Consider the following 23,383-nt stretch of genomic DNA (forward strand, 5'->3'; position numbering starts at 1 on the left):
GGATGTGGAGAAAGAGGCACACTTATCCACTGTTGGTGGGAATGTCAAATGGTGCAGCCACTCTGGAAGGCAGTTTGGCGGTTCCTCAAAAAGCTGAATATAGGATTGCCATACGACCCAGCAATACCACTGCTAGGTATCTACTCAAAGGACTTAAGGGCAAAGACACAAACGGACATTTGCACACCAATGTTTATAGCAGCATTATTTACAACTGCAAAGAGATGGAAACAGCCAAAATGTCCATCAATAGATGAGTGGCTAAACAAACTGTGGTATATACATACGATGGAATATTATGCAGCTTTATGACAGAATAAACTTATGAAGCATGTAATAACATGGATGGACCTAGAGAACATTATGCTGAGTGAGTCTAGCCAAAAACTAAAGGACAAATACTGTATGGTCCCGCTGATGTGAACCGACATTAGAGAATAAACTTGGAATATGTCACTGGTAACAGAGACCATCAGGAGTTAGAATTAGGGTAAGATAATGGGTAATTGGAGCTGAAAGGATACAGACTGTGCACCAGGACTGGATACAAAAACTCAAAAATGGACAGCACAATACTACCTAATTGTAATGTAATTATGTTAAAACACTGAATGAAGCTGCATCTGAGCTGTAGTTTTTTTGGTGTTTTTTTTTAATATATTTTTTTATTTTTAATTTTTATTTTTTTCTCTATATTATCATTTTATTTCTTTTTCTGTTGTATTGCTATTTCTTTTTCTAAATCAATGCAAATGTACTAAGAAATGATGATCATACATCTATGTGATGAGATTAAGAATTACTGATTGCATATGTAGAATGGAATGATTTCTAAATGTTGTGTTAATTTTTTTTAATTAATAAAAAAATTTTTTTAAATAGCATTCTCAAACATGTTTTGACATTCACTACCAATATTTGACTTTGTATCTGTAGTGCTTTGTTCTATGTGCCCACGACTTCTGTTACACATTTTTCTGGATATTCTCATTTACTTTCCCCTTATTCTTAAAAAGGATTAAAGATATTTTAGGTATTATATAAGATATAAATAGACATTGTATATTATTGCAAAATATAAATAGATATGTTTCTTTTTATTTTTTTATTTTTTTTATTTTTTTATTAACGGAAAGAAAAAAAAAAGAAATTAACACAACATTTAGAAATCATACCATTCTACATATGCACTCAGTAATTCTTAACATCATCACATAGATGCATGATCATTGTTTCTTAGTACATTTGCATCGGTTTAGAGGAACTAGCAACACAACAGAAAAAGATATAAAATGTTAATATAAAGAAAAGAAATAAAAGTAGTAGTAATAGTAAAAAACAACAACAACAAACAAACCAACAAGCAAACAAAAACAAAAAAAACCCTATAGCTCAGATGCAGCTTCATTCAGTATTTTAACATGATTACTTTACAATTAGGTATTATTGTGCTGTCCATTTTTGAGTTTTTGTATCTAGTCCTGTTGCACAGTCTGTATCCCTTCAGCTTCAATTACCCATTGTCTTACCCTGTTTCTAACTCCTGCTGAACTCTGTTACCAATGACATATTTCAAGTTTATTCTCGAATGTCCGTTCACATCAGTGGGACCATACAGTATTTGTCCTTTAGTTTTTGGCTGGATTCACTCAGCATAATATTCTCTAGGTCCATCCATGTTATTACATGGTTCATAAGTTTATCTTGTCTTAAAGCTGCATAATATTCCATCGTATGTATATACCACAGTTTGTTTAGCCACTCTTCTGTTGATGGAGATTTTGGCTGTTTCCATCTCTTTGCAATTGTAAATAACGCTGCTATAAACATTGGTGTGCAAATGTCCGTTTGTGTCTTTGCCCTTAAGTCCTTTGAGTAGATACCTAGCAATGGTATTGCTGGGTCGTATGGCAATTCTATATTCAGCTTTTTGAGGAACCGCCAAACTGCCTTCCACAGTGGTTGCACCCTTTGACATTCCCACCAACAGTGAATAAGTGTGCCTCTTTCTCCGCATCCTCTCCAGCACTTGTCATTTTCTGTTTTGTTGATAATGGCCATTCTGGTGGGTGTGAGATGATATCTCATTGTGGTTTTGATTTGCATTTCTCTAATGGCCAGGGACATTGAGCATCTCTTCATGTGCCTCTTGGCCATCCGTATTTCTTCTTCTGGTAGGTGTCTGTTTAAGTCTTTTTCCCATTTTGTAATTGGGTTGGCTGTCTTTTTGTTGTTGAGTTGAATAATCTCTTTATAAATTCTGGATACTAGACCTTTATCTGATATGTCGTTTCCAAATATTGTCTCCCATTGTGTAGGCTGTCTTTCTACTTTCTTGATGAAGTTCTCTGATGCACAAAAGTGTTTAATTTTGAGGAGCTCCCATTTATTTATTTCCTTCTTCAGTGTTCTTGCTTTAGGTTTAAGGTCCATAAAACCACCTCCAGTTGTAAGATCCATAAGATATCTCCCAACATTTTCCTCTAACTGTTTTATGGTCTTAGACCTAATGTTTAGATCTTTGATCCATTTTGAGTTAACTTTTGTATAGGGTGTGAGAGATGGGTCTTCTTTCATTCTTTTGCATATGGATATCCAGTTCTCTAGGCACCATTTATTGAAGAGACTGTTCTGTCCCAGGTGAGTTGGCTTGACTGCCTTATCAAAGATCAAATGTCCATAGATGAGAGGGTCTATATCTGAGCACTCTATTCGATTCCATTGGTCGATATATCTATCTTTATGCCAATACCATGCTGTTTTGACCACTGTGGCTTCATAATATGCCTTAAAGTCAGGCAGCGCGAGACCTCCAGCTTCGTTTTTTTTCCTCAAGATGTTTTTAGCAATTCGGGGTACCCTGCCCTTCCAGATAAATTTGCTTATTGGTTTTTCTATTTCTGAAAAATAAGTTGTTGGGATTTTGATTGGTATTGCATTGAATCTGTAAATCAATTTAGGTAGGATTGACATCTTAACTATATTTAGTCTTCCAATCCATGAACACGGTATGCCCTTCCATCTATTTAGGTCTTCTGTGATTTCTTTTAACAGTTTTTTGTAGTTTTCTTTATATAGGTTTTTTGTCTCTTTGGTTAAATTTATTCCTAGGTATTTTATTCTTTTAGTTGCGATTGTAAATGGGATTCGTTTCTTGATTTCCCCCTCAGCTTGTTCATTACTAGTGTATAGAAAAGCTACAGATTTTTGAATGTTGATCTTGTAGCCTGCTACTTTGCTGTACTCATTTATTAGCTCTAGTAATTTTGTTGTGGATTTTTCTGGGTTTTCTACATATAGTATCATATCGTCTGCAAACAGTGATAGTTTTACTTCTTCCTTTCCAATTTTGATGCCTTGTATTTCTTTTTCTTGCCTAATTGCTCTGGCTAGAACTTCCAACACAATGTTGAATAATAGTGGTGATAGTGGACATCCTTGTCTTGTTCCTGATCTTAGGGGGAAAGTTTTCAATTTTTCCCCATTGAGGATGATATTAGCTGTGGGTTTTTCATATATTCCCTCTATCATTTTAAGGAAGTTCCCTTGTATTCCTATCTTTTGAAGTGTTTTCAGCAGGAAAGGATGTTGAATCTTGTCAAATGCCTTCTCTGCATCAATTGAGATGATCATGTGATTTTTCTGCTTTGATTTGTTGATATGGTGTATTACATTAATTGATTTTCTTATGTTGAACCATCCTTGCATACCTGGGATGAATCCTACTTGGTCATGATGTATAATTCTTTTAATGTGTTGTTGGATACGATTTGCTAGAATTTTATTGAGGATTTTTGCATCTGTATTCATTAGAGAGATTGGTCTGTAGTTTTCTTTTTTTGTAATATCTTTGCCTGGTTTTGGTATGAGGGTGATGTTGGCTTCATAGAATGAATTAGGTAGTTTTCCCTCCACTTCGATTATGTTGAAGAGTTTGAGGAGAGTAGGTACTAATTCTTTCTGGAATGTTTGATAGAATTCACATGTGAAGCCGTCTGGTCCTGGACTTTTCTTTTTAGTGAGCTTTTGAATAACTAATTCAATCTCTTTACTTGTGATTGGTTTGTTGAGGTCGTCTATTTCTTCTTGAGTCAAAGTTGGTTGTTCATGTCTTTCCAGGAACCTGTCCATTTCTTCTAAATTGTTGTATTTATTAGTGTAAAGTTGTTCATAGTATCCTGTTATTACCTCCTTTATTTCTGTGAGGTCAGTAGTTATGTCTCCTCTTTCATTTCTAATCTTATTTATTTGCATCCTCTCTCTTCTTCTTTTTGTCAATCTTGCTAAGGGCCCATCAATCTTGTTGATTTTCTCATAGAACCAACTTCTGGTCTTATTGATTTTCTCTATTGTTTTCATGTTTTCAATTTCATTTATTTCTGCTCTAATCTTTGTTATTTCTTTCCTTTTGCTTGCTTTGGGATTAGTTTGCTGTTCTTTCTCCAGTTCTTCCAAGTGGACAGTTAATTCCTGCATTTTTGCCTTTTCTTCTTTTCTGATAAAGGCATTTAGGGCAATAAATTTCCCTCTTAGCACTGCCTTTGCTGCGTCCCATAAGTTTTGATATGTTGTGTCTTCATTTTCATTTGCCTCTAGGTATTTACTAATTTCTCTTGCAATTTCTTCTTTGACCCACTTGTTGTTTAAGAGTGTGTTGTTGAGCCTCCATGTATTTATGAATTTTCTGGCACTCTGCCTATTATTGATTTCCAACTTCATTCCTTTATGATCCAAGAAAGTGTTGTGTATGATTTCAATCTTTTTAAATTTGTTAAGACTTGCTTTGTGACCCAGCATATGGTCTATCTTTGAGAATGATCCATGAGCACTTGAAAAAAAGGTGTATCCTGCTGTTGTGGGATGTAATGTCCTATAAATGTCTGTTAAGTCAAGTTCATTTATAGTAATATTCAGGTTCTCTATTTCTTTATTGATCCTCTGTGTAGATGTTCTGTCCATTGATGAGAGTGGTGAATTGAAGTCTCCAACTATTATGGTATATGTGTCTATTTCCCTTTTCAGTGTTTGCAGTGTATTCCTCACGTATTTTGGGGCATTCTGGTTCGGTGCGTAAATATTTATGATTGTTATGTCTTCTTGTTTAATTGTTCCTTTTATTAGTATATAGTGTCCTTCTTTGTCTCTTTTAACTGTTTTACATTTGAAGTCTAATTTTTTGGATATTAGTATAGCCACTCCTGCTCTTTTCTGGTTGTTGTTTGCATGAAATATCTTTTCCCAACCTTTCACTTTCAACCTATATTTATCTTTGGGTCTAAGATCTGTTTCCTGTAGACAGCATATAGAAGGATCCTGTTTTTTAATCCATTCTGCCAGTCTATGTCTTTTAATTGGGGAATTCAGTCCATTGACATTTAGAGTTATTACTGTTTGGATAATATTTTCCTCTACCATTTTGCCTTTTGTATTATATATATCATATCTGACTTTCCTTCTTTCTACACTTTTCTCCATGTCTCTCTCTTCTGTCTTTTTGTATCTGACTCTAGTGCTTCCTTTAGTATTTCTTGCAGAGCTGGTCTCTTGGTCACAAATTCTCTTAGTGACTTTTTGTCTGAGAATGTTTTAATTTCTCCCTCATTTTTGAAGGACAATTTTGCTGGATATAGGAGTCTTGGCTGGCAGTTTTTCTCTTTTAGGAACTTAAATATATCATCCCACTGTCTTCTAGCTTCCATAGTTTCTGCTGAGAAATCTACACATAGTCTTATTGGGTTTCCCTTGTATGTGACGGATTGTTTTTCTCTCGCTGCCTTCAAGATCCTCTCTTTCTCTTTGACCTCTGACATTCTAACTAGTAAGTGCCTTGGGGAACGCCTATTTGTGTCTAATCTCTTTGGGGTGCGCTGCACTTCTTGGATCTGTAATTTTAGGTCTTTCATAAGAGTTGTGAAATTTTCAGTGATAATTTCTTCCATTAGTTTTTCTCCTCCTTTTCCCTTCTCTTCTCCTTCTGGGATACCCACTACACGTATATTTGTACGGTTCACATTGCCCTTGAGTTCCCTGATACCTTGTTCAAATTTTTCCATTCTTTTCCGGATAGTTTCTGTTTCTTTTTGGAATTCAGATGTTTCATCCTCCAAATCACTAATTCTATCTTCTGTTTCTTTAAATCTGTCATTGTAGGTATCCATTGTTTTTTCTATCTTTTCTACTTTATCTTTCACTTCCATAAGTTCTGTGATTTGTTTTTTCAGTTTTTCTATTTCTTCTTTATGTTCAGCCCATGTCTTCTTCATGTCCTCCCTCAATTTATCGATTTCGTTTTTGAAGAGGTTTTCCATTTCTGTTCGTATATTCAGCATTAGTTTTTTCAGCTCCTGTATCTCATTTGAACTATTGGTTTCTTCGTTTGACTGGGCCATATGTTCAATTTTCTGAGCGTGATCCGTTATCTTCTGCTGGCGTCTGGGCATTTAGTCAGATTTCTCCGGGTGTTCGACCCCACAGGTTGAAAGATTTTTCTGTGCAATCTCTTGGTTCTGTTTTTCTTATCCTGCCCAGTAGGTGGCCCTCGTGGCACACGTTTGTCTGTGGGTTCCACCAGTGAAAGTTGCTGTAGGTCCTTTAACTCTGGAAAATTCTCGCCGTAGGGGAGGTTCGGCAGCCGAAGCGTCTTGGAAGAATGCCAGCCGGCCTGGGGTTCCGAATGCGCGGAGGGTCGCCGGCCGTCGCAGCGCAGGAGAGTGTCCGGCCAAATTAGCTAATCGGCCCGGGGCACCAAGCGTGGCGGGAGGGCGCCAGCTGTCGCAGCCCGGGAGAGTGCACTGTTCCCAGCCGACGGGGGAGTCACGTGTTTGGAAGGGATCCCCCGGTCACTGTTCTCCGCAGTCTGGGGATTTCCGACCCAACTATCTCAGTTGTTCCGGGGGGCCTCGTGTGGTGGGGGCACCAGCCGCCGCGGCCTAAGGGGACCGCCTGTCCAATTCTACCAGCTGGCCTGGGAAGGTGGAAGGGAGGGACTCCGGTCGCTTGCCGTCCCACCCAGGAAAGCCCGTGCCCCTTGGTGATCTCACCGGAGCTGGTTCTCCCAGATAGTCAGCCGTTCCAGGATGGGGTACGCTGTCCCTTTGATCTCCCTCGTGGCTCCGGGAGCTGCCCTGTATTATCTCCACTCCCCCAGTAGCTGTTCTGGAGGAGGAAAGGTGAGGGCGGCAAGGCTGTCGAGGCTGGTGGTGGAGGAGCACGGTGAAGGCGGGGGAAGAGGGCACCGTGGTGGTTGGAGAGCAGCAGGAGCAGGAGGGGGAGGAGGGGGGAGAAGGAGGTCGGGCGGCTCGGCTGCTGCAGGGCGTGGGTGCCGCGCGGCGGGCCGGCGGAGAAAGGGAGGGGGGAAGGAGGTCGGGCAGCTCGGCTGCTGCGGGGCATGGGCGCCGCGCGGCGGAGAAAGGGAGGGGGGAAGGAGGTCGGGCGGCTCGGCTGCTGCGGGGCGTGGGCGCCACGCGGCGGGCCGGCGGAGAAAGAGAGGGGGGAAGGAGGTTGGGCGGCTCGGCTGCTGCGGGGCGTGGGCGCCGCGCGGCGGGCCGGCGGAGAAAGGGAGGGGGGAAGGAGGTCGGGCGGCTCGGCTGCTGCGGGGCGTGGGCGCCGCGCGGCGGGCCGGCGGAGAAAGGGAGGGGGGAAGGAGGTCGGGCGGCTCGGCTGCTGCGGGGCGTGGGCGCCGCGCGGCGGGCCAGCGGAGAAAGGGATATGTTTCTTAATAGTAAGATATAAAAATACATTTATTATAATATGCTCATGTTATAGTCAAATTTTGCAGCTCCAGGAACCACCTTATCTCTCCAAGTAGGAATCATAATTCAATGTTTTTAAGGGCCAACACAGTTAACATAAATATGTCGACTGCGGAGATATAAGACTGGAGAAATTGGCAAGGAACAAAATACATGTATATAACACTGAAAGGATAAGAACATTAAACAGACTGGCTGGAGAGCCAGTGAAGGGTTTCAAATAACAAGAGCTTACAATATGGATAAACTATAATTGCTATTATTATTATGAATTTACAGTATGATCATAAGAATTAAGTAACATAATGGGATTTTTAAAAAAATTGGGGCTAGTTTTCTGACTTCCAGAAAGGTGACAGTTCATGACAATGCTTTAGTAAAATATTATGGAGAGAGAATAGGTATAGCCTAAATTCCCCTTAAGACTATGAGAAAGATCAAAGGAGAAAGTGGAGTTATAACAGAGAAGATAGAATTTAACAAGTGAGTGTAACTGCTTAATAGATATTTCTTTTAGTCTCCAGGATCTTGGAAGAAGCTAGAAGGAAAAACCTAAAATTGTGGAACTGTAACCCACACAAACTGGAATCTCTTACATAACTAATTGCTGCAGTGTACTTTGACATTATTACTTTTTTGTACGTTATTTTTTACAATTAAAAAAGTATATTATGGAGAATCAGCAGGACTTATGCCTATTTTCAAAGGGCAAAAATTGCTACTTTGTAGCCTTGATTCTTAAAGATGCTTTTAGTATATGGCACTTACAATACGACTTTGTGACTGTGAAAACCTTTCGTGATGCTCCTTTTATCCAGGGTATGGACGGATGAGGAAAAAATATGGATAAAAATAAATACGGTGGATAAGAGGTAAAATAAATTGGGTAGCTTGAAATACTAATGATCAATGAGACAGAGGGGTAAAGGGTAGAGGATGAGCTTTTTCTTTTTTCATTTCTTTTTCTGGAGTGATGCCAAAGTTCTAAAAATGATCATGGTGATGAATAAACAACTACGCGATGATATTGTCAGCCACTGACTGTATGTATGGATTATACGTGTGTGAAGATTTCTTAATACAAACATTTTCTTTAAAAAACCCTACTTTAAAATTCAGAAACAGGTACTTTTCTGAATTTCACAAAACTACCTGATTGAAGCACAATAATGTAAGTACACTGAATGAAGCTGAATATGAGGATAGTAGGAGGAGGGCTGAGGGCACATAAGAAACCAGAAGGAAAGATAGATGATAAAGATTGAGATGGTATAATCTAGGAAAGCCTAGAGTGTACAATGATAGTGACATATACAAATTTAAAAATGTTTTTGCATGAGGAACAAAGGAATGTCAATATTGCAGGGTACTGAAAATAGATGGTCACAGTATTTTAAAACTTCAACTTCTGTGTGAGACTAAAACAAAAAAAAAGGTTTATTTAGTACAAAATTTATATTTTCAATAGTGCATTTCCTAATATAACTTACATGGACAGGTTAATTGAACACCGCAAGTACATGGAACCTTGAATAGGGCATGAGACTTTGTAGGTTTGTCCAGTGTGATGCCCCAATAAATCTCAGAGCGATTTGAACAGCGAATAAAATTTGCAAAGTCCCCTTGGGGAACTGTGAGAAAGGGGGAAAATTCAACTTCCCCATTTAGAGAATTCTGATATTCTCGGAAGCAGTGGGGACAATCAAATCAATAGGCCGAGCCCTCTATTTTGGGGTTTGTTCATATGAAACTTATTCCCACAAAGGATAGGCTAAGCTACTTAGAATTAGGCCTAAAAGTCACCCCCCAGAGAACTTCTTTTGCTGCTCAGATGTGACCTCTCAGCCAACATAGCAAGAAAATTCACTGTGCTCCCTATGTGGGACATGACTCCCAGGGGTGTAAACCTCCTGGCAACATGGGACAGAAATCCCAGAATGAACTGGAATTCAGCATCAAAGGATTAAGACAACCTCAACTGAAAGGTAGAAGAGAGAAATGCCATAAAGTGTTAGCGGCTAAGAGATTTCAGTTGAGAGGATGGTTTTCCTGGAGGTTATTCTTACGCATTATATAAATATCCCCTTTTTAGTTTAAGGTATATTAGAGAGGCTAGAGGGAAGTGCCTGAAACCGTAGAACTGTGTTCCGATAGTCATGTTTCTTGAAGATGAATATATGACACAACTTTTGCAACGTAACTGTGTGATTGTGAGAACCTTGTCTGACGTTCTTTTTATCTACAGTATGGACAGATGAGTAAAACATGGATTAAAAATAAGTAATGGGGGAACAAATGTTAAATGGAGTAGATTGAAATACTAGTGATCAATGAAATGGAGTGGGAAGTGGTATAGAAAAAAAATAGGGGGAACAAAGGTCAAAACATATTGGGTAAATGGAAACACTAGCCGTCAATGAGAGGGAGGGGTGAGGGGTATGGTATGTATGAGTTTTTCTTTTTTGTTTCCTTTTCTGGAGTGATGCAAATGTTCTAAAAAATGATCATAGTGATGAACACGCAACTATGTGATGATCTTGTAAGTCACTGATTATATACCAAGAACAGAATGTTCACATGTTAAGAATGTTTGTGGTAGAACATACGGAATAAAAATAATAGGGGGAACAAATGTTAAAATAAATTTAGTTTAAATGCTAATGATCAATGAAAGGGAGGGGTAAGGGCTACGGTACGTATAAATTTTTTTTGTTTGTTTTCATTTTATTTCTTTTTCTGAATAGATGCAAATGTTCCAAGAAATGATCACGATGATGAATATGCAACTACGTGCTGATATTGTGAATTACTGATTATATATGTAGAATGGAATGATCAAAATAGGAATGTTTGATTTGTTTGGTGTTTTGGGGTATTTAAAAAAATTAAATAAAAAAATTTTTTTAAAAATTTTTGTGATTGTATATTGTTGTTTTATCAAAAAAAATACTTAAAAAAAAGTCCTACTTTGATATGGAAGAGTCACAGGAACTAAGAATTTGCTTGAGGGCCCCAGCAATGCCCTCAAAGGGTAATCACTAACCACTATACCCAGCAAAGAATGTGACCTAGCAAATCTGGGGTGGTGCCCCCAAATCCTCACTTCTATAAAAATTTAAGTACTGCCTCCATGTTTTCTCAGAAAAGCTTTTTCTCACAGTTAAAGGACCTAAAGGATCAAAAGTCCACCAAGGAAAGCTGACAGGTAGAGAGGACAAAAAGTGTGGCGTTCTAGAGATAGCAACAATTTCATCAAAAAACTGACAGAAGGCTAGTTTGGCTGCTATGAAGAAAGGCATGATATTAAAGTGGGAAAGGAGAGCTAGGCTAGGTCCATTAAGTATATATTCCACAGGTACTAAAAAGGAAGCCAATGAGGGGTTGCAAGCATGAGACAATTATCTGAATTGTATTTTTAAAGGATTATATACTCTGTGGGGAAAACTGAGTTTAGCAGGGAAAAAGTAGCAGCAAGGAAATTAGTAATCTATTTCAGCAGTTCAAGAAAGAGATGATGGTGACTTGGTCTGAGTTGGTAGGCAGTGGAGGTGGAAACCTAGAAGGGTTAAGTTTTGGAAGTAGAACAATTTCTGATATATTGGAAGTAGAAAGTGCTAAAAAAGGAAGAATAAAGGATAAGTCCCTACATCTGGCTTAAACAACTGCCTAAGTTGGAAGTACATTTCTTTTGCTTATTAGAATGTCCTGTGTAGCTTTTATAATAATAAGTTATATCAAATATTACTTGGATAACATGTTGAAAGATCTTACAGAAATCATTATTATAAATAAGCATTGAAAATATAAATATTAAGGATCACAAAAATCAATCTGCCTGCAAACCTCATTGTGCTTTGCAGATACGTTTTTTTTACAAATTGAAGGTTTGTGGCAATCCTGCAACAAGCAAGTCTGTTGGTGTCATTTTTCTAACAGTATGTGCTCACTCTGTGTCTCTGTGTCACATTTTTGTTAAAGCATGTACACTGTTTTTGTTAAGACAATGCTATTGTACACTTAAGACTAAAGTATACTGTAAATATAACTTTTGTATGTTCTGGAAACCAAAAAAACTCATGTGACTTGCTTTATAGTGATTTCTACTTTATTGCAGTGATCTGCAATTGAATCCACAACAATCTACAAGGAATGTGTCTATACCTTGCAAATAAACTGATCTATATAAGAGTGTTTACACGTCTTTTTTTTCCTTCATATAGCCTCTGAAAGACTCCACAAAAATTACTACTTAGATCTCATGCTAAAACATTTACTTTGAAGTTATTATAACAGGATTCTCTCCATAAGTTTAGCATCTAAAACAGATTATTAGACACACTCTTCTTTAAAAAACACCATCCATGGTGCCAAGAGACACAAATTCTAATTCTAACACAAAGAAATCTACTACTCTCTCACCTTAGCATTTCTATAAATATTTTTAATTAAGGAGAAATGAGAGGGTTGATCGAATTCTTTTATACTTAAAAATGTGAACTTTGAGCAAAAGGACTTTCTGAAGCCTGTTTAAGTAAATAAACACACACTCTTAGATCAGAACCAAATTTCTCTAGTCTTCAACTAACCTTGCTCTTATTGCTGAATAAAGTGCTACAGCTGAATAAAGGGCTGGATGTTCCCAGTGTAAAGGTAAACAAACCTAGCTCATTGGAAAAAACACTTACTGGCCCAGAAAAACTTATTTTAAAAGTCTTATGTGCAAAAGAGAAATTATCTGTGAAAATCTACAATACCCATACGTTTATCCATTTAATGCCTTAAAATTAGTTAATATATCCATATCCCATATATTCATCCATTTGGTGCCCCCAAATTTTGAGAACTTAATTTTCAATGAAACTGTCTCCCTTTCAAAAGAATTAAAACCATTGCTTCTCAGTGATATTGACAGATGGCCAATCAAAAATAAATAATTTAAGAACACAAAACCTGTAAATCTCATCTACTCTTTTTGAGCATGTGGTCCCATGATCCATAAAAACTAAGAATTTTATTTGAAGAGAAAAATAATTATTTTTAAAACTATTTGTATTCAAACATTTTTTCAAGATTTCAAGATTTTGCACAAGCACAGTGTAAACACATGAAGTCAGTTTCAGATTGACCTCAATTTGAAATAGATTAAATAAAAATATTTTAGTCATACTTAGAACTAAATGGCTGAAAAATTTTTTTCTTTAATTCAGGTTTTCTCAATTATTTTTGAAATACAAGTGAATGGAACTCATATATTAAAGCAAATTCTTAATTTAAATATTTTAAATTGATGAACTGTTTCATTTTAAACTGCTAATTCACGGAGAAAGTTTTTGTAAAAAACATTTTATTGTTACAAAGGGAAGCATGGTCACAAAAAGCCTTCAAGCATATTGACACAAATTACTATTAAATGTCCAATGCAGTAAAAAAATACACACTCAGAGCACAAAATACTTGCCCAATTTATCTCTTCTAGGGTAAGTATTCAAAAAAATAAATGCACACTTGAATATTTACTCCCCAAAGTAGCAATTAAATTCAAATGATTAGAATAGATATAGTAACAATACACATCTGTTATTCTTAACACCAATAAAGTAATAAAAATTAAGCTTAAAAATTATACAAGTTATCAGATCTAAGTTTGGTAGCTGTAAAACTTAAAACTAAAATAGTCTTACCTTCATTTTATTGAACAAATTGCAAACATTTAGAAATTATATTAAAGAAATTTTAATGCTTAGAATGCATGCAATATGGGTTTTAATGCTCATATTTTAAGCTAATAAAATCTTTACCCTTTTCCATGTTAGTACAGAAATTTAAAGCTCCTTTTAAATCTAATATCTTACATTTAATTTTCTTCCGGTTGGTCAATAGGGAAGTGGCCAGGCTCTTTCTTTGTTTCTTCCTCCACTCCCTCTACTTTCCCCACTTCCTCTATTTCCCCCTCTCCCTCTACTTCTCCCACTCCTTCTACATCCCCCACTCCTGTAACTCCCCCTATTTCCTCTACTTCCTCTACTCTCTCTTCTTCCTCGACTCTGTCTACTTCCCCAACTCTCTCTACTTCTCCTAATTCCTCTACAATCCCTTCTCCCCCCATTTCCCCCACTCCCTCTACTCCTCCAACTTCTCCCACTTCTACTTCCTCCACTTCTTCTATTTCCCCTACTCCTTCTACTTCTTCTTCTTCTTCCTCTTCTTCCTCCTCTTCTTCAATAGGTTCATCAATCTTTTCATCTTCTTCCTCATCTCCTTCTATTTGCTGGTCTTGAGAATGATCTTGAATTTCAAACGGATTTTCACCCTAAAAAATGAAGAGACATAGCTTTTAAAATCAGCACATTAACATATTCGTATACTAAGTAAAATAAATCAAACGACTAATATTGTATGATCCCACTTATGTGAAGTATCTAGAACAAGCAAATTTATAGACCAGCAAATAGATTAAAGGTTGCCAGGGCTGGGGAAAGGGAAAATGGGTACTTAATGCTTCATGTATACAGGGTTTCTGTTTGGGATCATGATAAAGTTATAGCAATGGATGGTGGTAATGGTAGTATAACATTGTAAACGTAATTAATGCCACTGAATTATACACTTAAAAATGATTAAAATGAAAAATTTGTGTTATAGCAAACAGTAACAAATATGATAAACAAATTTCAAAATAGGACTCTAAGGACCAAGCCAAAAGGACTGCGGTTATTCAGCTTAGAGATCATGTGCTTAAGGGATAATTAAATGGTCATTAACGATACAGCAGTCTTCTTCACAGAGTAGCTAGTAATCACTACACCAGCCAAACAATACTTTTTAAATTTTTATTCTACAAAACAAAAATTTAGTTAACTAAAATAAATAATAGACTTTTGCCAATCTTCAATATAACAGCTATGTTCAGGCAGAATGATTTTAAATTGAGGTAATATTTTATACTTAACTACTAACCTCTAAAATTTATTTCTTTAAATTTCCTATATAGTAAGTTCTTGTATGTATGCTAAATTTTCTTAAGATATGTTACATAAAGAAGGATTAAAGTAATAATGCATGCCAAAAACCCTGATGGGCCAGGTAGATTTAACTGTTCAAATCTGAGTTTCCTATGAATGGGAGCAAATCTCCTTTCTCCCGGTCCCTAGATTCTATAAGGAAGCTTCAACATATCTGACCTGCTCCCCATTGAAGGAAAAGGAATGACTTATCTGATTAGTGCACTTGCGTTAATAAACTACACACATAAAACTCGGTTCCTTTTGGATTTTCTTGTGGGTCTCCCAGCCAAAGAAAAGATAAATTCTAGTCTGTTCTATGCCATGTAATAAACTGGGGGAAGTGTGTTGCTGTCCAGCTGGGCCAATGACAGGAATTGGGAGAGATAATTATTTAATTCAGGAGTGAAACAATTAAAAAGTTCACTATATATCTAAGACATGTCTCCCAAGCCACCCTTAAAATAAATAAAAAAATATTAAGGTGACATTTGGTCTTCTATCTGACTGTGATTTACTCAATCGATTTAGAGCTAGAAAAAGAGATTATCACTTATTGCCTTCCCACAATTTCAACACTTAAAAAAAAGTTTCAGCTATTGCAAGATATTAAGTACAATTCTTCCTTATATGCTGTCCCACATCTAAATACCACAAAAGGTTACCATGACAACATCTAAGTACTGCAATATCACAGTAGTACCTAAAAGGTTTCTGCCCTAAAATCTTACCTTAACAAAACGTTCATATCGTGCTTTCACTATTGGATTATTTAAAATGCTTGTAGCAGTCAAGACACTCTCTCTTTTTATTTGCTCTTTATAAGCCTATGAAAAATAGAACACACTAATGATACCTGAAAACCATGCCATGAAAGATATTTGCATAATTAAATACAGCATTTGTCAGATCCTTAGATTTAAATAAATTATTTTCTGGCATATTAAGTCATAGAGTAGTAACAGCTACCATGTTAGCAATCTAAATCATTAATGGATTAAAATGATGGATATTTCTATTAACCAATCAACATTAAAAAAACACTAACTCCCCAAATACTAGAAGTCTAGGTCTACAAGGTATGTCTCTTTCCAGGCCACACCCACCTCCCCCACCGCCAACTACTCCAACTACTAATTTTTATGCTATCAAAACAGAAAGAATAATGGTTATACTGCAACAGTAATAATTAGCTCCACTGGGCTACAGTAATCACAAGGCTGCATTATGCAGAGGAAGAAAGGCAATAATGTGGAACAGCAAAAGAGAAAAGAAAGAATAAAGATTAAGAAAACACTATTTGTGCTGAAAGTGCCTAGAAGTCTGAATTAAATGAGTTTCACTTTAATGCTAAACATAAATTTAAGATTCAGGTATGCCTGATTTAAAAACTAAAACTTTTAACATTTGATTTTTTAAACGTGCTTTACAGGCAAAACTAATTTCCAATAATGCAAACGTGTTTTCTTTGAAATAAATATGGCTAAATCTCACTAGTAAATCTAGAAGCAGAAATGCTCTCCTCAAAAAGAAAACAGTAAGTTTTTCACTGATATTCCACTCAAAAAATAAAACAATTAATGGTAAATGGTAATACTAGTTTTTAAATTCATTTTCCCTAACCATCAGAAAAAATGTACCACTCATAAATGAAATTTTTATTTCTTTGTTTTTTGTTCTAAAAAAATATATATTCACAAAACTGTTTTATCCTAAAAATAAAAAAATTAACAGCAACAATTCAGCAAAAGCTATGATTTCCTGAATGTTTACCACGTGCCAGCCACTACTTTAAGTGTCTTGTATGTTTTAATTAATTTAATCCTTAATCACATAAGAGAGCAGAATGATTATCCATCCACATTTTACCTATGCACTGTGACAGAAAAGTTAATTTACCTGCTCAAATTCCATGTACTGAGCCAGGACTGAAACCCAGGAAGCATTGCTCCAGATTCCACAATCTTAATCATTATGCTAAACTACCTCTGTAGGTACCCTTACAGTTATTCACATTAAGATAAAGTTAGTATTAAATAATAGCCAAAGGACAATAAAGATTGGCAGACTTCAATGACTTTATTAACACAGATTAAAACATACCTGCTTCCCTTTGATATGATCAGGAGACTTTAAGTGCTGCTGAACTGTACTATGTAAAGCAGGAATATACATGCTGCAGGCACTACAGTGAACAGTCTCTACTTTCATCATGTGATCATCGGCAGTAACACCTAAAGAAATGTAATTATTAAATAAAAGTAATGATTCATATTTATTCCTGACTAATCGAGTTTTTACTACCTAGTACATGTAATTATTTATATGCCTTTTTCCTAAAAAAAAAAAAAAGATCAGAGTATGTAGGCTTATTTTTAGTTTTTCTACCACATCTCAAAAATTGGGGTATATATGTTAAAAATACATGGATAGGAGCAGCATCACGGAATGGCAGCACAATATGCTCTGGGACTCTAGCCCCCCAAAGATGCTTTAAACAACAAGCAAAAAAACTGCACACTCTAATTCTCAGAGCTCTAGAAAATAAATACCTGCTGAAACTGGAAGAGCACTAAGTCAAGAAAAAGGCAACTTAAAAATGATAGGAAAATGTTGTAGTGCCCTTGCTAGTTCTTCCCTTGCTTCCTTTCAAGCTCAAAGCACGGCCAGCTCAGGCTCCCAGTGTGGGACCCTGGACCCAGCTCTAGAGGGAGCATATACTAGGCATATACTACCGCACATGTATGCCTGTGTCAATCTGTCTGGTGGCAGCCTGAAGGACTGAATCAGGAAAACGTTTGTAAACTTGCTGACCCAGACTTGCCCTGAACATAAAAGCAGCTTGCAAGGTAGGTGAGCACTTTGAGAGAGTGGTAAAGCTGCGGCTGCCTGCGGAAAAGGAGTACTGACTTTAGGACTTGCAGTGTGGCACCCATACCTGGAAGGCAAGATTTTTACTGGGGATAAGGGATGTTCAGATCCATATGAATAGGAAAATTCCTAGGGCCTTGCACACAATCTTAGGAAAAGAGGTCTCTACAGAAAAGATCAGAGAGGACCCTATGCTTAAACCTCAGACTGTTCTTTGGACACACTGGTTGGGCAGTCTAAGCTCTGAAGGAAAGCAGTCACATACAACCCACCTGCAAAGACTGATAAAAGGTTTTTCCCCTGTTTAATTTGTCGTTGTTATTTTCTGGCATTCAAGAAAACCTGTCACAACAACAGCTGAAAACAAGCTTAAGATACAGACATCTCAGTGACTAAAGTCCAAAGATAACACCTTAAAACATTAAAAGACAGGCTACAGGCTTAAGGTATAGATCTCAGTAACTAAATTAAAATAACAGCTTAAAATATTAAAATATCCAACGTGCAACAAAAGATTATACGGTATCCAAAGAAACAGGGAAAAAATGGCCAAAAAAGCAAGCATTAGAAATAATCAAGAAGGAAGACCAGTTTTTGAACACATCAAGCAAAGTTTTTTTTTTAATTGTCTTAAATATGCTCAAAGAGCAAAAGATGAAATAAAGGAAATCAAGAAACAATAAATGATAAAGAGAATTGCAATAAAGAAACAGAAATCACAAAAAGGAACCAAACAGAAATACAGGAGATGAAGAGTGAAATAAAAACTTCCTTAGACAGTATCAAGACCAGGTAAAAGAAAGAATCTGCGAACTTGAAGATAAGATGAATGAAATTATGCAGTCTGAAAAGCAGAAAGAAAAAAGTTCAAAGAAAGTGAACAGAGCCTAAGGGACATCATTAGTGTACCAATATACACATTATGGAAATTCCCAGAAGGAAAAGAGAGAAAGGGGCAGAAAGAATATTTGAAGTAATGGCAGAAAACGTCTCAAACTTAAAAGACATAAACATATACATTCAAGAAGAACAAAAATGGGCGGGGGGCAGTGGCTCAGCAGGCAGAATTCTCACCTGCCATGCTGCCATGGGTTCAATTTCCAGTGCCTGCCCAGGCAAAAAAATAAAAAAAAAAAGAAGCTCAAAAACACCAAATTGGATAAACTCAAATAGACCCATAACTACACACGATACTCAAACTGCTGAATGACAAACAAAGCAAGAATCCTCAAAACCGTAAGAGAAGCAGCATGTATGTACAAGGGAGTCTTAATAACACTGCTCTTCTGCATCAGAAACTATGGAGGTAATAAGGCAATGGGATAACATATTTAAAGTGCTGAAACAAAAAAAGTGTCAACCAAGACTCTATATCCAGCAAAACAGTCTTTCAAAAATGAAAGAGAAATTAAGACACTTCCAAGACAAATAATGAGGGAGTTCACTGCCACTAGAAGCCCTACAAGAGATGCTGAAGAGTTCCACAGGTTGAAAGAAAAGGACAATAAGCAATAGACTGAAGCCACATGAAAAGATTATCTCTGGTAAAAGTAACAACATGCGTAAATATAAATGCCAGGACTACTGTATTTTCAGTTTGTAACTCACTTTTTACTTTCTACAGGACCTAGAATGCATGTACTTAAAAAATAATGATAAATCTATGGTTTTAGACACTCAAGATATAAATATATAACTTGTGGTAAGCAGTATTTATCCTAAGAATGCAAGAGTGGTTCGATACAAGAAATCAATGTAATACAACATGTTAACAAAATGAAGGAAAAACATACTCATCTCAATTGGTGCAGAAAAGGGATGTGACAAAATCCAGCACCCTTTCTTAATAAATACACTCAGAAAACTATAAGTAGAAGGGAACTTCCTTAACAGTAAAGGCCACATTATGAAAAACTATAGCTAATATCATATTCAACCATGAAAGAGAAAAACTTTCCCCATAAGATCAGGAACAAGACAAGGATGCCAACTTTCACTGCTGCTTTTCAACATTTTATTGGTAGTTTTAGCCAGAGCAATTAGGCAAAGAAAAGAAATAAAATATTCAAATTGGAAAGAATGAAATGATCTAAAACACACAGAAAATCTCAAAAGAATCTACAAGAAAGCTACCTGAGCTAATAAATTACTTATGCAAAGTGGCAAAATATAAACAGGGAAAAACCACTGCTGTTTCTATATACCAGGAATGAACAATTCAAAAAGAAAACCAAGAAGGTGAGTCTACATATAACAGCAACTAAAAGATTAAAATATGTAGGAACAACTTTAACCAGGATATAAATGATTTGTATATGGAAAACTACAAATCATTACAGAAAGATTCTGAAGCCTAAATAAATGGAAAGATATCCCATCTTCATGGATTAGAAAACTTAATGTTATTAAGATGTCATTACTACCCAACATGACTTACAAATTCAGTGCAATCCCAATCAAAGTTCCAGTAATCTTCTTTGCAGAAATAAAAAAACCAATATCAAATTCATATGGAAGGACAAGGGGCTGAAAGAGCCAAAAACATTTCGAAAAAGAACAAAGTTGTAAGATTCATACTTCCCAATTTCAAAATTTATTCATCAAAACAGCATGGTACTAGCACAAGGAAGAGCCCAAGGGAACAGAATTGAGAACCTAGAAATAAACCCAAACATATACGGAGAACTGATTTTTGACAAGGGTACCAAGTCCACTCAATGGGGAAAGAATAGTCTCTTCAACAAATTGGCCTTAGAAACTGGATATTCAAATGCAAAAGAATGAAAGTGGATCTCTATACACCAAAACTAACTCGAAATGTACCAACAACCCAAATATAAGAGCTAAAACTATAAAAACTCTTAGAAAGAACATAAGGAAATATATCTTCAGGACCTTATATTAAGGAAATGGTTTCTTAAACTTTACACCAAAAACAGAAGCAATGAAAGAAAAAAATACGTAAACTGGACTTGATCCTAACAAAAAAAAGCAAAAAGACAAACAACAGAATGGGAGAATACATTTGGAAAATATGTATTGATAAAAGTTCAATATTCAGAATATGTAACAAACTCCCCCAACAACAAAAAGACAGACAATGCAATAAAAAAGGAGCAAGGCCTGAACAGACATTTCTCCAAAGGAGATACACAAATGACCAAGAAGCACATGAAAAGATGCTTAAATCTTTAGACATTAGAGAAACGCAAATCAAAACCACAATGAGGTATCACCTCTCATTCATGAGAATGGCTATTATTATTTTTTAAAGGAATGTAACAACTGCTTGCAAGGGCACAGAGCAATTGGAAAACCTATACACTGCTAGTGGGAAATAAAATTGAGCAGCTACCATGGGAAACATTTTGGTGGTTCCTCAAAAAGTTGAACCTAGTCATCTTCATTAGCTATAAGAGAAATGCAAATCAAGACAACAATGAGACACCACCTCACACCAATAAAAATGGCTGCTATTAAACAGAAATCTACAAATGTTGGAGATGATGTGGAGAAACTGGAATGCTTATTCACTGCCGGTAGAAGTATATAATGGTATAGCTGCTATGGTAGAGCTTAGTGGATTCTCAAAAAACTAAATATCAAGTTGCCCTATAACCTGGCAATATCACTACTCAATATATATCCAAAAGAGCTGAAAGCAGTGATACGAACAGACATCTGCTCAAGGATGTTCATAGCGGCACTATTTACAATTGCCAAAAGATGGAAACAATCCAAGTGCCCAACAGACGAATGGATAAACAAAATGTGGTATATACATACAATGGAATATTACACAACAGTGAGACAAAATGAGGTACTGAAGCATATGACATGGATGAATTCCTTGAGGACATAACACCGAGTGAAATAAGCCAGACAGGGAAGGACAGAAACTGTATTATTTCACCGCTATTATGACTCTGGTAAAGGTGAACTTGAGGCTCACAATGTAGATTGCAGGGGACTTAGGACACAGTAGCTAGAGATGTTCCCAAAGAGGTTAAACTTAAATATAAGGGAACAGAAAGAAGTGATGGTAATTCATTAGTGGGATAATAAGTAACACTGACATAAGTGAAGGTGAATACAATTGAAAGGAGTTGTATACAGTCATGTATCCCACCAATAACCCTATTATCATAAATAAGTTCTTGCATGAACTACTTCAAAGGTTTGATCTTGTACAAAGAGTTAGTAACAGAGGGATACAGGTGGAAAACTAGCACTGCTTGCTGTGGGCTACAGTAAATAGGAAGACATCAACAGTACCACAACAGCATCAGGGGTACATAAATGGGGGAAGGATAAGAGATAGGGAGAAGTTTAGATTTGATACTCGGTGAGGCTGTGTTTATCAGTTTTCTGTCTCTTTGGACCAATGAAAACTGTCTAAAATTGAGAGGGCTTATGATCATACAACTAAGCGAGGACAATGTAAGATATAGACTGTTTATTTCGGACATTATCCACGATGCCCAGTGGATAGAGTTGGCCAAGGGGTGCAGTGACTGAGAAGCAGAAAGGTAAACTGTGGTGTATAAATATGATGGAATATTGTGCAGCTACAGAAAGGAACAAAGTCATGAGGCATGCAACAATGCTGAATGAACCCTGGGGACATTATATTGTGCAAAATAAGCCAGATACAAAAGAACAAGTATGTATGGTCTTTTTTAGAAAAAAACTTGTAAGAAAAAGTTTTTTCTTAGAAAAAAAAAACTAGATTTTTTGGGGCCTAGATTGTAAGTCGAATAGCAGTCACATTTAGTTCAGAGCTATAAGTGTTACCCCTAGATTCTGTGATGTTGTACTACATGTGTATAATCAGGTATTTTCCTGGAGCTTTAGGTACCTCTGTGACACCTAAGACAGAGTTGGTATTCTGCAGCTCTGAAAGCTGGCACTGCTACATACGACTGTTAAAGAAACCAAAAAAGAGATCTGACTTCAAATGAGAACAAAAATGATCTGATTGGGACTAAGGTAAATGAGAATACAGGGTAAAGGATAATATTGCATATATTTAAAAACTTCACCTACTGTATGAGACCAAAGGAAGAGAACTTCATTTTGTCCAAATTTGAATTTTCTGTAGCACACAATGTAATTCAACCTGCCTGGAGGGCTCACTTTAACAACCCAAACACAAGGAGCCCAGGAAAGAGACAAGGGCTTGTAATTCTGTATAGCTTAATGTAATACCATGATACATCCCAGAGTCTGTTGGGCAGATAATTAAAAAGTACTGGCTAAGTCCTCTGAGGCACCGGAGAAAAAAATTATGAACTACTAAACTTTTCCATCTGAGATACCCCTGATACTCACTCAAACCTTAGGACCCCAATCTAACTGGCCAAGCCCCTGATCTTGAGGCTTCTCTTATGAAGAATTTATTTCTGTAGTGGAGATACTAAGCCTACTGATAATTATGGCTTAGTGCTTACAAAAAACCTCTCTTGTTCAGATGTGCCCTTTCACTCTCTCTCTAAAGCCCAACTGTGCAAGGAAAATCACTGCCCCCCCCCCCCCTTCGTGGGGCATGACACCTAAGGGTGAAAGTCTCCCTGGCAACAGGGAACATGACTCCCAGGGATGGGCCTGGCTGTGGCACCATGGAATCGATGCCTTCCTGACCAAAAGGGAGAAAACAAATGTAACAAAATGAGGTACCAGTGGCTAAGAGAGTTCAAACAGAGTAGAGGCTATTCTGGAGGCTATATTATGCAAGCTTCAGCTAGATATTGCTAATGGCTA

At 36.7% G+C, this 23,383-nt stretch overlaps 1 protein-coding gene across 7 annotated transcripts in view; it reads right to left on the bottom strand.

Moving 5' to 3' along the window:
• Positions 1–13,066: 13,066 nt before the first annotated feature.
• The window catches only part of ZNF326 (zinc finger protein 326), a 38,555-nt gene continuing 28,238 nt past the window's right edge, over positions 13,067–23,383 (bottom strand). For 3 of the 7 annotated variants that reach the window (XM_077120318.1, XM_077120315.1, XM_077120316.1), the window contains 3 exons: positions 16,856–16,986; positions 15,484–15,579; positions 13,067–14,061 (listed from right to left, as the gene is read on the bottom strand). In XM_077120318.1, coding sequence (XP_076976433.1) covers positions 13,606–14,061; positions 15,484–15,579; positions 16,856–16,986 — 683 coding nt within the window. In that variant the 3' untranslated portion in view covers positions 13,067–13,605. The remainder of the gene's footprint in view (positions 14,062–15,483; positions 15,580–16,855; positions 16,987–23,383) is intronic. The other 4 variants (XM_077120320.1, XM_077120321.1, XM_077120314.1 and 1 more) reach the window with 3 other exon arrangements.

This window comes from Tamandua tetradactyla, chromosome 11 (assembly GCF_023851605.1).
Source record: "Tamandua tetradactyla isolate mTamTet1 chromosome 11, mTamTet1.pri, whole genome shotgun sequence".
NCBI lineage: Eukaryota > Metazoa > Chordata > Mammalia > Pilosa > Myrmecophagidae > Tamandua > Tamandua tetradactyla.